The 13704-nt window shown below is 37.8% G+C and overlaps 1 protein-coding gene across 2 annotated transcripts in view; it reads right to left on the bottom strand.

Annotated features, from left to right (window-relative positions):
• Positions 1-6266, bottom strand: part of LNPK (lunapark, ER junction formation factor) — a 103696-nt gene extending 97430 nt beyond the window's left edge. For both annotated transcript variants that reach the window (XM_005675934.3, XM_005675935.3), the window contains exons 1-2: positions 6133-6266; positions 869-957 (exon numbers count right to left, since the gene is read on the bottom strand). In XM_005675934.3, the coding sequence (XP_005675991.1) occupies positions 869-895 (27 nt within the window). In that variant the 5' untranslated portion in view covers positions 896-957; positions 6133-6266. The remainder of the gene's footprint in view (positions 1-868; positions 958-6132) is intronic.

Below are 13704 nucleotides of genomic sequence, written 5' to 3' on the forward strand. Positions count from 1 at the left end.
CATCAATTTATTGTAGTACCCACAGGAATTGTTAATATTAGATTAAACCATATGAAATTGCTGTTTATGTAGTCAAAACTGTTGAAGACTGGTAATTTCATACGGTTCAACCTAACAAGAAAAATAAAGGAAAAACAGATAAATTCAATTATCAGATTTTAAAGGGGGGCAAGGTGGACAGTATCAATAAAGCGTCAATCCACAGGAAAGCAGTTCCAGCAATAGTTCAAAAACTAAACTGTATATCAAGTACTGCTAGATGCCGTTACTATGGTAAAAAGGAGTAAAAAAATAAGCAAAGCAGTTTGTCCTAGACTACATTACCTTCTCTTATGTTAAAGAAGAGCATTTATCAATATTTTCTATAATCCTAAATTTAAAGACTTGGCCAATAAAATAAAATTCTATTTTTAATTGTGTTTAACCTATTAACTCCTAAAAGTACATCTAGTATCACTTCAGTAAATATTTGTGATAAGCTTTAAGCAAAAGGATACAACCTATAAAAACATTAAGTACTGCATAGAATAATTTCAACTATCTTTCAAGTAAGATTGAAATTTAGGTGCTATGAAAACAATAAAAGACAACCATTTGTACATGAAGTTATAAAGATAGAAATAAAAATAATTCATAATTCAAAGTGAAATAATCCTGTTAAACAGAGACAGGAGACACCTATAAAGCAAGTATAACCATTAAAGTCGAAATAAAAAACAAATTCACAAGAAGGAAAAAATAATTAAATAGAGTTAGGGATAATATTAAACTACTACTCAAGTTTACACCACAAAGGAGACCTTTACAAATAACTTTATGGGACACTTTTACATTAGACTAGGAACTGTTGTAAAGAAAACTAACTTACCCTCCATCGAGAAAATAATCCACCCATTTTTCATTTGCAGAAACTGGGCACAATAATAAATATCATCAGTTGTCCAAAGGAACTCACAGCTAGAAATAAAGCAATTATTTTTAAAGTTTAAGTTAATTATACAGCATACTCACTATAAAATTTAAATGTTGCAATACTATAAACAAAATACTATAAAATATTAATTTCCTTGGATTCCACTTATGTGAGAGTTTAATTCAGATAGACTTGCAGACAGTCCACCTTTTAAAAAATCTTTCTTCTAAGGCAGAACATATTTAAAAGTGAAAATAACGCTGGAAGGACTTTTTAAGTAGCAAGGCATTTTAAAAGTGTGTATTTATACCACTTTGCAATTTTCTGTTCCTTAAAGTAGGTCCTCTATGTTGTTCTTGCAAGAAAAGTTCTGCTGTACTTTTATTCTACATTCTTAAAGACAGCCATTTCTATAATTTGGCTGTCTCACAACTAAACTAGTTATTTGGAGTTAGGGGTGCTCTACAATGTTCAGAATAACATCACTTTACAATAATAGAAAGTCAACTGGATTCTGAGTAAGAAAATAAGGGTTACAAGGCTACTTGTGACAATGAGCATATCATTTAATGTTTCTGAGCCATAATTTTCTTTTCTGTACATTAAAGTTAATAATATTACCACTTTTCACAGGATAATCTTCATTACTATCATTTTACAGATAAGAAAATTAAGTAGAAAGAAATCAAGTGATTTGTGCAATAACTCAGAAGAAACATTACCCAAAGGAACTCTATCTTCAGACTTCTGGTCTGTCCACAACCAGTCAACACCCAAATAAGCATTTCTCTCTGAAACTCTGTTTGAGTCCCTCAAGTTAGTTAAAGTGTCATGCCAGGTAGTTGTATCTCCTACCCCCATCTTTCGGTTGTTTTTCTATGACTCTCAAATGTATGCAATTCTCCAGGCAAGAATACTAGAGTAGGTTGCCATTTCCTTCTCCAGAGGATCTTCCCAACCCAGGATCAAACTGGCATCTCCTGTGTTGCAGGCAGTCTCCTGAATTGCTGGTAGATTCTTCTACCACTAAGCCACAAGGGAAGCTATATTAAATATTACCATACATTTAAAAAATGTACCAGCAATATTGTAACCTAAATTAATTTACCAGTCAATAATTATATAATTTTTAATTCTTTTAAATTGAAATAGTTAAAGTATATTTTCAAACTTATATATTTTTACAAGGTTACAGTTATATACTACCAATATAAAACTGCTTCATTTCCACCAAAAAAAAGTTAGGACATAATTCTTACATTTTTTTAAACCCATAAATGTAATCACAAAATAATGCCAGTACCAAGTAAGTACATACACTCTGAAATACTATTTTTAGGTTGGAATTAGCATAAGGCATGCCTACCTTGAACTCTCTTGGTTACAGAAGTAACAAAAAATCTAATTATAAAACATACAAAGTGACTTTTATGGACAGAAATATCTATCATCTATCCTAAAAATTTCTGCAGTTTATAAATGTAATCAATGCTATAAAGCACATTTAAGTTGCAATCTAAATATTATTATTAATTCTTCAATAGTAACTCAGTATTCAAATTTCTAAAATGTGGTTGTAGGAAACCCAGGAACTTTAATGAATAAAAGTAAAAATTTCTAAGCTAAGACATTAAATAGATCTTAAAACCATATATGCTAAACATCACCAAGACACGTGACTGGGGAGGGAAGATTCAGATGAACCACTTAACATGTATACTTTCAAAGTATACATTATCCCACGTATGCATGGTGTACAGGACAGTGATTTGTACACAACTGACCTACACATCCTGGTTTGAAACAGTGATGTGCCTCCAAGCTTATAGCTACCATAAACTAGATTTTTTAACATCTGAAAGTAATGACAATAATATTTAAACGCTTAGTACTCAATCTTCTAGCAAGCCCTAAAACAAATGTTTTTCATAAATTTTGTCATTTAGATACTATTATCAATCTGTTTTACAAATGAGGAAACTGAGGCTACAGAAGTGAAATAATTTGCTAAGTTCCCAAAGACAGTAAGTACTAATAGAAGAGCCAGACACAGTATTTTAGTTTTGATTTTTTTTAAAGCAACAAGTTAGGGGTAGGGGATTAAGAAGTACAAACTACTATGTATAAAACAAGTAAGTTACAAGGATATACTGTACAGCAAGGGAATATAGCCAACATTTTATAACTATAAATCAAGAATAATCTTTAAAAATTGTAAATCACTAAGTTACATATCTGCAATTTATATGATATTGTAAATCAGCTATAGTTCAATAAAAAAGGCCAAAAAAAGAAACGTTATTTCCAATAACTCAAAATCATAAATAAAATCTTTCTGTAGATTAGACTGAATTATTTGTACATAAAAGCACCCTCAGACATTCTCAAACATCTGGTAAATGGGGTTACTGCAGTGGAAAGTTATAAACACAAGATCCAGGGTTGGTACAGTGTATCACGTAGCCCAATTCCTTTATTTGATTAAATTTGAATGCTTAAGTCTACATGGAAGAGAAGCTAAATGATGTGCCAAAATCATGTATCTCCAGGTAGGGGCAGAACTGGTATGAGAAGTCTTCAAGTACTAATTCTACTTGTTTACTGCATATCACTTTTAAAATACATGTCATATGAAATATATGCATAATACTATAATTAATACCAACTTTCACATCAATTATTTGCTTGAGAATTGTTTCAGTATTAATGAAACATTAACATTACTATGAAACCTTGGGCAAATAAAGTACTTAACCTCTCAGTTACTCATTATCTTCATCTGCAAAACAGTGATAGGTAACACTCCTCTCAAATGTTAATAAGCATTCTAAAGTATTTACAACAGTGTCTGGCACATCCTAATTTCTCAACACAAATTGTTGTTTTTACTGCTGTGGCTGTTGCCTTTCTCCAGTCCATCTCTGCTTCCTTTCAACACAGGGAAAATACATGAGAATCTAACTACTAGCATTTTTTCTGAAGCATAAATCGATTTGCTTGCCCTTGAGTGGACAGATGGTTCAATCTCAACTGGCCTATTCCAAGAACTCTTCTATGAACATGTACAAAGAGTCTCCTTCCACTTTGATATAATGGGACCTGACATGACCATAAGAGCTGGGTGCATCTAATGTGTTTTTCAATAAAGAACAATGCCCACAATATTATTCTAATGCTTTCTACTAACTGCTATTCACACTCAGGTTTAAGTGTCAGAATTTAAAATCTTGGGACATGTTATTCTTAAATTTTCAGCTTACTTCAAGTCATATTGAAATAATGGAATAAAAAAGGTCTGGATTCAAAACATCACTCAACCACACACTAGCTATGTGATCTTGGATAAACTAAACTCTCTAAGCCTCAGTTCAGCATTTGTTTAGCCGTGAAAATACACTTCACATAATAGTTGCATGAGTTAAATGAAATCATACATTATTTGGCACAGTGTTCAACAAATAATGAAGTGTATAATAAACTATAGAACTTATTACTACTATTACCAGAAAACACATGTAGTACAGCAATACTTCTCATATGGAACACATTTCTTTCTACCTTCTTATAAAGAAACTCTTTCATAATTTTAAAATTGGAAAACAAAATTAGTTTGCATTTTAAACTGAAATTGTATTGCTCTCGCTTCCTCCAGTATAAAAAATAAAGCAAAATACTCTAACAACTCTTCCATTAAAATAACCCTGTAGGGCCTTTAATAGCAAAGGAAGTTTAGTTTTATCAAGTTTCAAACTTAAGTAGAAACTATTCAGTTACCATCAATAGAAACCTCTATAATACACTGGGCTATTCAACTTGAGATTAAAAGGGTTTGTTCTAGAACTCTAACTTCCAAATATCCTAACTGAAAAGACAATTCTGAAATATCCCAAACCACCACATTTATTGCTCAAAAATAAAATTACTGAAAAGAAGTACACTTCTAAAAGCACTTTTATTATTTAATGATTAAATTCTGGTCTTCACAGTAAGTCAATAGTCATTCTAAACTAAATACTACTCAAGAAATCTTGATTGGAAAGATTTCTACAACAAATCATACCTGTTGTAAGCCATTTCTTCCTTATATTCTTTCAAGTTAATAATATATGAACACCAAAGTTTTTAACAGTATTGGGCTCATCCCAGTAGATGACAGAAAAACTGAAATTCTAACTGTAAATGCATCACTTGTTTAAAAATGTGTTCAAAATCAACTTGATTCTCCTAAAACTAAACTACGGGGGCTGTTGAGGACAAGAAATTAGCATTCCCTGCCAGTTTGAACATATCCCTGAAACCAAGCTTACTCATAACTATACAAACTGCTGTTGAATTTTGTGTGGTGACAATTTTGTCAACAGTGACACCCAGGCCACAGAGAAAGGAGAAAACAGTCGACAATGGGCACCACAGACCAGAAGCCTACTGGGAAAAAACGGAACATGGAAAATTCAGTGAGTCACAGATTTTACTTAGCACACCATCAGCAAAACTGTGTGCACCAATCCCAACTTTCTCTTAAACCCCTTACACAATATTCAAGAATTAAAACTACTGATGCGGTTTAGATTTGCTCTTCTTCTGCCAGGCCTATGGCACCCACGCAATCTCGCCCTTCCCTTCACCCCACCATCTCTCAAATAAGGACAACGGCAGGAGAGGCTTCTCTAAGCAGCACACAATCCACGCCCACACGCCTGGGCCGAGCAGGATGACACTGACAGTTTTCGGTCCCTCCCGATTTCTCCCACTCGCGGCGCCTCCGCACAACTCAGCAAAAGATGACAAGGGTAGAACCCACGCAAAGCGACGGCCTACTGTAGGACCTTCTGACCCTTCGCTCGGACAGGGAGGTGGGCCAAAGGGACGGTGCTCAGCTCAACCCAGTCACCGCACCACCACCCCCTCCTCGAATCTCTGAAAAAAGGCTGGGGAACCAACTCCCCTCCGGGGACAAAAAGGGGTCTCCAACACTCCAGAGCCATCCCAGCCCCTGCACCGGGAAACCAAGGGGATCAGGCGGTGAGACGGGGTCAGCGCGCAGCCGGGCCAGGAGCTCGACTAGCCGCCGCCGCCGCGGAACTGGTAGGCCACTCGGCATGAGGCGGAGCGCCTGGGAGAGGCAAGCAAGGTAATCGGGAGCGTATTTCCCAGGGAAAAGCTCAGCGCGCCTCTCTTCTGCCGAACCTTCCCAATGACCCTCATTTTGAGCCCTTTACCTTCAAGTAGAAACGAGCAAAGCCGGGCGCTGGCGTCCACCTCTGCCAGTTTCGGCCACCACCGCGCAGTCCGCCTCCAGAGCGGACAGCACCAGCCAGTGACAGAGATACGGGCCCGGCCAACTCCTTCCCATCAAACCCCGCGCTCCCGCCGCCGGCCAATCAGTGCCGCGGCCGGCCCGCGCCGCTCCCTCGTCACGTGACCGCGACTAGGGCGGGCAGTTGGGGAAAAAGGCAGGCGGTTGGCGGGAGGAGGTCTGTGCATCCCTGTGGCTTCCGCAGCCAAACGGGGTGGTCGTCGTCGCGTCTCACAGGTGGAGTGTCATTTGTTTTGACTCTTACCAATAGTTACTTCTTACTCCTCCTCTGCCTCCTGCTTTTCTTTTGGAACCTGTTCTGCAAAGTCTCACTGACTAAAGAAAACCCCGAAATTGGTCCTGATGGCCCTAGCCCGCGGCGAGAGAGAGGAGTGGGTTTGACGGTGGAAATAGGTGCGCCTGGACAAGAGCCCGCCCTGAAGAGTGCGGGATCAGCTGTCATCCAGCCGGCAGCGGAGCCAGTTAATACTACACAGCTTAGGAGAGACGGGTTCCCAAACAAGCGAGTGAAGAAATTCAGCCTGGACTCCAGGAGTGCTTGAGACTTTTATGACTCATGGACTTCAAAAAGGATCCTTTGATGACTGGGCCGCTTACCTCACCATTATGTGATAAACGTCAACTGCCCGAGGATGTTGCTTTCAAACCGGTAGCTTAACAACATAAGCTGAGTTTTCTATCTTAAAACCCGTAAGAACACTCCCTTGGCAGGTCTTGGTACTAGGTCCACGAATAAACCACCTAGGTTTTATTTGCCTCAGATTTGAAACATTGGCTAAAGTGCATTAAATTTACTAGTCAACTGAGAGTGACAAGTCTCAATAACAAATAGTACTTGAATCACACAAGGTAATGTTGGAGAAGCATAGAGAAACTTCAGCAAAACCTCTTGTCACGATTTACCCCTGTGTTCAAATATTTTTCATGGGACTTCTATTTTGTTCAGTTACATACACAGTTTAAGTGCCCATGGTATTTTAAAGAGTATAATCGTTGTATTATGCTATGTTTAAACTTTGACAACCAAACAGGTAAATTGTGAAAAGAAAGCAAAGTATTTAGTTGGTGAGAATAATTTATTATACTGGAAGCTACCAGATAATTCACTGTAGAGTTGCGTAACTGCTAAAATGTTTAGTTACAGCTTTGTAAATGTGAAGGGAAGGAAACCAAAGTTTCTTCTTATACTCTGGGTAAGACACTTTACATAAAAAGAAAATGAAACATTTCACTTATTTTGGTATGGAAATTTAACCATTTTGTTTTTCATCCTTTCTTATTTTAAAGTTTAAAAAAAAAGGCAACGCAATGAATTTTTGGTTACCACGGGGGAAGGGTAGTGGGTAGAGAAGGTTAGGGCAGTGTGGGACTGACATGTACACACTGCTATATTTGAAATATATAACCAACAAGGACCTATGTATAGCACAGGGAACTCTGCTCAATATTATATAACAACCTAAATGGGAAAAGAATTTGGGTATGTATATGTATTTAAAATAAAATGAAAGGCCTGTGCAGTTTTGCAAATACAGCTCCTCACCTCAGGACAATCTGTTTTCCTAGAGAACAAGGAAGAGATACTTTCTATTTGCTAATGATTTGTTTTCTAGTTTTAATTGATCCATCAAGACTTACTGAAAAGAGGACAAAAGCAGGTGGGGGAAAACAAAAGAGCTAACTAGGTGCAAGAAATTCCAAAAACCTAATCCTGAGACAAAATGCCTTAGGTAGTTGACATAGAAGAGGAGAAATTTGGCCTGACGGGGAGACAGAGGAGTACTAATTAGATCATTAACTTTTTTAACCCTCCCAATAACCTTTTAAGGTAATTATCTGTTTTCAAATGAAACTGAAAAGAAAAAGGAACTGAATAAAAATTATACACATATTGTTGAAAATAATACTATCCTCCTCTATATCACTGCCTCCTCTATATCAAGTGGTAAGAGTTTGTAGGCAAAGTGAGAGAAGATATTAGAAGCAGAAAGATCAGCATATGCACTATTTGGCTGAACTAAGGTTCCAGCAGTCATTCCAAATATTTATTGAAGACAAGACCATGTGTTAAGTGCTGAGAACACAGAGATAAGTAAAATAGCTGCCCTAAAGCCACTGACCGGAGAAGGCAATGGCACCCCACTCCAGTACTCTTGCCTGGAGAATTTCAGAGACGGGGGAGCCTGGTGGGCTGCTGTCTATAGGGTCGCACAGAGTCAGACACGACTGAAGCAACTTAGCAGCAGCAGCAGCAAAGCCACTGACTCTAGTGAGAGAAACCTTTGAGAAAACAAACAAACAAAAACACAATATAAGGTAAATAAGTGTTGTGGTAGAGGCAAATGTTCAGAAGATTGGAAAATGCTAAGGCAGCAACAGCCAGAGGGGTGTTTTGTCTGTAAATACTAATACTAAAAATTGTCCTGCAGTAGATTCTAAGGAAGTGAAAAGCAGATGATGAGCAAGGAAACAAACTGTTCTAAGCAAAGGAATTTGTAAAGATCTAATTCAACAAATAAGTGAGCCACATTTATTTAGATAGATAAATAAAAGTTGCAAGAGATAGGTGCTCTGAGAGCTTAGAGTGAGTCACTGATCTGGTCAGGAAAGTTAGGTAAGGCATGTTTGAGGAGGTCACCTGGAATACAGATCTGAAGGATGAGAAACTGAAGAAAGGAGAAAAGGAAACAGAGGGAACAATGTATGTACAGCCTTTTGTCAGGAATGAACAGTGCAAGCCCAAGGGTCTGAAAGGAAGTCACTGTGACTAGAGCATAGTTTGCAAGGAGACCAGACTAAGCAGGACTTGCTTGGCCATACTGAGAACAAAATGGGGTAGGGATTTAACCTGATCAGATCCATGTTTGGAAAAGATTATTCCCGCTGCAGTGTGGAGATATGAACAGGATCAGTCTTGGACCAGTTAGGATCTATGAATCATGGCTAATGTTGGTAGTAAGTAGTTCAAGTGGATTGGGATGGGCACAAGGAGATGGAGACAAGTGAGGAAAATGGAACAATTTAGGAAGTGAAATAGGTCTAGGGAATGGATTGAGGTAGAGTGGAACGAATGGGGATTGAAAGAGAGGAAGGAGTCATGACAGGCTATCTGGCAGGCACAGTGGATGGAAAGCAATGTTCACTGAGGTGTGGAGAACACTGAAAGAGAGTCAGATTTGGGGGGAGATGGTGATTTCAGTTGATTTCAACAGGCTGAGTCTCAGATGTTTTCATGACTTAAAAGGAGAGATGTCACATAAAGTAGATCTATGGGTCTGCAGCACTGAGAAGTCTGAGCCAGAGAAAAAGTGTTCGGGTTTATAATATGTTCTTTTCCACAAAGTACTTATTTTTTCAAAATGCAAGTATTATAAGTATTGTGGAAAAACAAAAAGTGTAAGTCTCTAACGCTGTTTGCCAAACTTCCTTTCAAATTACCTGGGGCCTTCATTTAAAAAAAAAGTTCTCTAGTATGAGGCATCAAATTTTGAAATTTTAACAAGTGCCACCAGTGAGTCTTCCTCCCAGGGAGTTTCTCTAGAAAGTGGTACTCCAGTGCCAGAGGCCACCTGCATAAGAGTTACCCTAAGTGCTTATTAAAAGCACATCCCTCTAGGGATGGGAGGGTGGGAGAAAGGAAGATGATGCAGTACCAGGTAGTCCAAGATTTCACCCTCCATCCTTGACAGAAGTGTCCTACGTGCTCCATCAGGCAGTTCAGAGGAAAGCTGGTGTCCTTTGTTGAATGATGCAGATGTAGGCAGCAGGCAGCCTGACAGGCTGCTATAACAGCTTTCCTGGCTCCTAGCCCAGGCCTCCTGCCCTGTCCACTGAAGTGGTGCTCCGCCTACTCCAGTGCTCTCTCTTTCTACCACTCCCATCAAAGCTTGTCCTTCCTCCCTGGGGAAGGTGTTATGGGTGTTATGCTTCATATACTCCTACCAATTCAGAGGTTTCTTTTAGCTAATCTGGCCAGGGTTGAGAGGGAAATAGATTCGAATGCTATGTTTCACTCTCAACAAATTCTCAAGAACTGTGTAAGCATTTTGTTTTATAAGGACTGAATTGTTTGTTCTCTGCGTAGTCTCACTGTAACTTCTCTTTTTCTCTATGAAGCACTGTAGATGTAGAGGAAGAATCAGAAAGTAAGGGGGGAAAGAAATTAGAATTATTTTTTTTGATGGGAAATAGAGCAAACAGATGTATACTACTTAAAGACTATAACCCAAAACACTCATGTAACCTGCATTGGGTCAAAAAGTAGAATGTTACCAACACCCCAAAAGGCCCCAAAGTGCCCCTTCCTTTATAACCCCCAAGAACTTAGGGTTAATAAACACTATCATGATTATTAAAATATTGACTTCCTTGCTTTTCTTTATAGTTTTATTGCTTAATTACTCAAATAGTATATTTCATGCCTGGTTTTTAACTCAATGTAAATTGAATCATAAATTTTTTTTTCATGTCTTGATTTCTTTTACCCAAAGTTAAATCTTTAAGATTCACCCATGTGGCTGTAGGTTTTTATTCATATTTCTTTAATTGTAGGTATTAATTTCAGAGAGAATAATATCCTTCAACATGAGCCTCCCCTTTATGGCTTATGGTATGACTCCACATTTGTTCCGGCATGCCCATGTGTTTTCCAAAAAAATTTTTCATTTTCATCACATGAGTTTCATACCTTTATAGTAGGTAGAATTCTAAAGATGGCCCTCAAAGATTCCCATCCCCTGATTAATCAATAAAATGATAGTCTAAATACTGCTATGAAGGACTTCTGCAGATGTAAAAGAAGTAACTCTGAGCTTCAGAGAATCCAGGCTCCAGGGACTGCACCTTGAAGGGTGTGTTTGGGTTGGAGGACCCATGTGCCGACCAGGAGGTGAGCAGGCTCCACTCTAAAACTAGCCTCTAGAATCAGCTTTCTAGCCTGAGGCTGTTCTGTGCATCCTTGGTGGACACAGGTGGCAGATACTGCCATGCCTGGGCCCTGCAGCAGGCTAACCACATGCTGTTACTGCACATTAGCTGCAGCATGCCTGGATTCCTGACCTACAGAACTGTGAGATAATAAATGAGTGTTATTTTAAGATGCTAACATTGTGGTGATGTGTTACAGCAGCAAAAGAAAATTAATATGCACCTTTCTTATTGAGCAGAAATCTTGGTGGCTTATCAAGTAAGCCTTCACTAGTAGGATGATAACCACAGAGGTCACACTACTCAAGACCTGCAGCTGAGATTGCTTCACCGTTTAGAATCCAGACTAAAAATGCACCTGTATCTACACCTGCCTCTGAAGCTATGTTTGATAGATAGACAGTACTTCGGAGGAGAGGGACGGCAAGTCAGGGAAGCACAGCACCAAAAGCCAAGCGCTTAGGGTGCCACGAAAGGAGCACAACAGCTCCTCAGCCTGTTTGCTCATATCACATTCAGATGAGTCCAGCCCGCACTCCAGAAGCAAACAAGCACTAAATGTGGTTCCCGTATCTCAATAAAAGAGAGGGGACATAAAGTCTAGATTGCTGTGAAATAACTGAAAATAAATACTGACATCAAGTCTAATGCTGAAGATTCCTATTATCATAAGTAATGCATAATTCCAGAGACCAATTGTGTCTGAAAGGCATAATTTAAAATTAGAATACAAAGTATCCTGGCATGTAGATAATTCCATGTGAGTCCAAACTAATTATTGTAAAAGAAAGGAATATTTTCTTCTTGAAAAGAAAAAAAACTTTGCTTGTTCTGAAAAATATATATAAACTAAGAAAATAAATTATTGGCTTGCGTCCAGTAAGTCCAAAAAAGATGGCATTCTAATGCTTCCTGAAAAATGAGGGTTCACATGGCAAATCAGGGATCTGGTGAAACTTGAGTCTTCTCTTATATGCATGTAAAGCTTACACATAAAACAAGGAAGATATCGCTCTAGCTAATTCACACTGAGATTTATTTTTAGTAGGAGTCATAAGAGTACATGGGGTTTTACAAAGCATAAAATATGGAAGACAAATTTTCTGCCTTGAGCTTAGTAAAGCACGTGTAGGTGGTAGCTAACAGGAAAAATATTAAGTCATGATGATTTACAAGTGATCACCAGTGGGAGACTGGATATATTTAAAAAAAAAAAAAGTCATAAAAACAGAGAATTGGGAAATGCCAGGGATTTGAAAAAAAAAGCTTGAAGGAAGAATGAAAGATGTGAGAAATTAAAGACAAAGTTCTAAGAAATGAGGAAGGAGAAAAAAGACAAAAATAGAAGAAAAGACTTGCTGCTGTGAGGCATGAGCAAATACATGAGAAAAAAAATGTAGGATTGATTTGCTTGGCAGACCTCTGAAAACAGACAACTGGAAATCCTAACTATGCAATTCATTTCTTGAAAGGTTAAGAGCTAAATTTCCCAAACAGTAGACACTAAACCAAACTTCTTGCTCAAACCATATTGTTCCATCTGTAACATTTATATATATAAATAAAATTCCATACAACTCTATATGCAGCTGAATTGTGAACAACTTCAAAGCTTATGAATATTTTTGAGCTATAATGCACAAGAAACTTCGTGTTAGACTATATATTCAAAAGCACTAGTTTTCTTAACATATACCTATATTCTAGACAAGTCCAAATGCTATGGCAATACTGATATCAGACCCAATATTTCTCTCCAAGATAAAGGCAAACTTACTGTGTAGTGTATTCAGGGCACAAACCACCTCCCTTGCTACCTTTGTAGACACAGCAGCTCTACAGTTTTCTCTTTATTATCCAAATAGATCATACTCAGGAAATTATCTGTTCAAAACATTTGCCAATTTTTAAATGGCATTATTTGTCTTTTTATTAATGAGTTTACTATACCTTTACAGTGGCTTAGTGGTAAAGAATCTGCCTGCAATTCAGGAGACCTGGGTTTGATTCCTGCATTGGGAAGATCTCCTGGAGAAGGGAATGGCTACCCACTCCAGTATTCTTGCCTGGAGAATTCCATGGACAGAGGAGCCTGGTGGGCTAGAGTCCATGGGGTCCCAAAGAGTCCAGCACATTGAGCAACTAACACTTTCACTTTTTTTTCACATACCTTTACAGTAAACAAATGAGGTGGTGTGAGTCCTCCAACTTTGCTCTTTTTAAAAATTGTTTTGGCTATCCTAGTTCTATATGAAGTTTTAAGTAAATGTATCAATTTCTAGGAAAAACTTTGCTCCAATTTTTATTGGGATTTCATTGAATACATAGAATAGCTTGAAGAAAAGTGGCATATTAACAATACTGAGTCTTCCAATGCAAAAACAGAGTATTTCTTTCTATCTATTTGGATATTCTTTGATTTCTTTCATCATTATTTTATAGTTTTCAGCATACATGTCCTGCATATTTTTGTTAGATTTGTGTCTAAGTATTTTATGGCTTTGGTACTATTTTAAATGATACTGTGTTTTAAAATTTGATTCCCAAA

The sequence above is a fragment of the Capra hircus genome, chromosome 2 (assembly GCF_001704415.2).
Source record: "Capra hircus breed San Clemente chromosome 2, ASM170441v1, whole genome shotgun sequence".
In the NCBI taxonomy this organism is placed as follows: Eukaryota; Metazoa; Chordata; class Mammalia; order Artiodactyla; family Bovidae; genus Capra; species Capra hircus.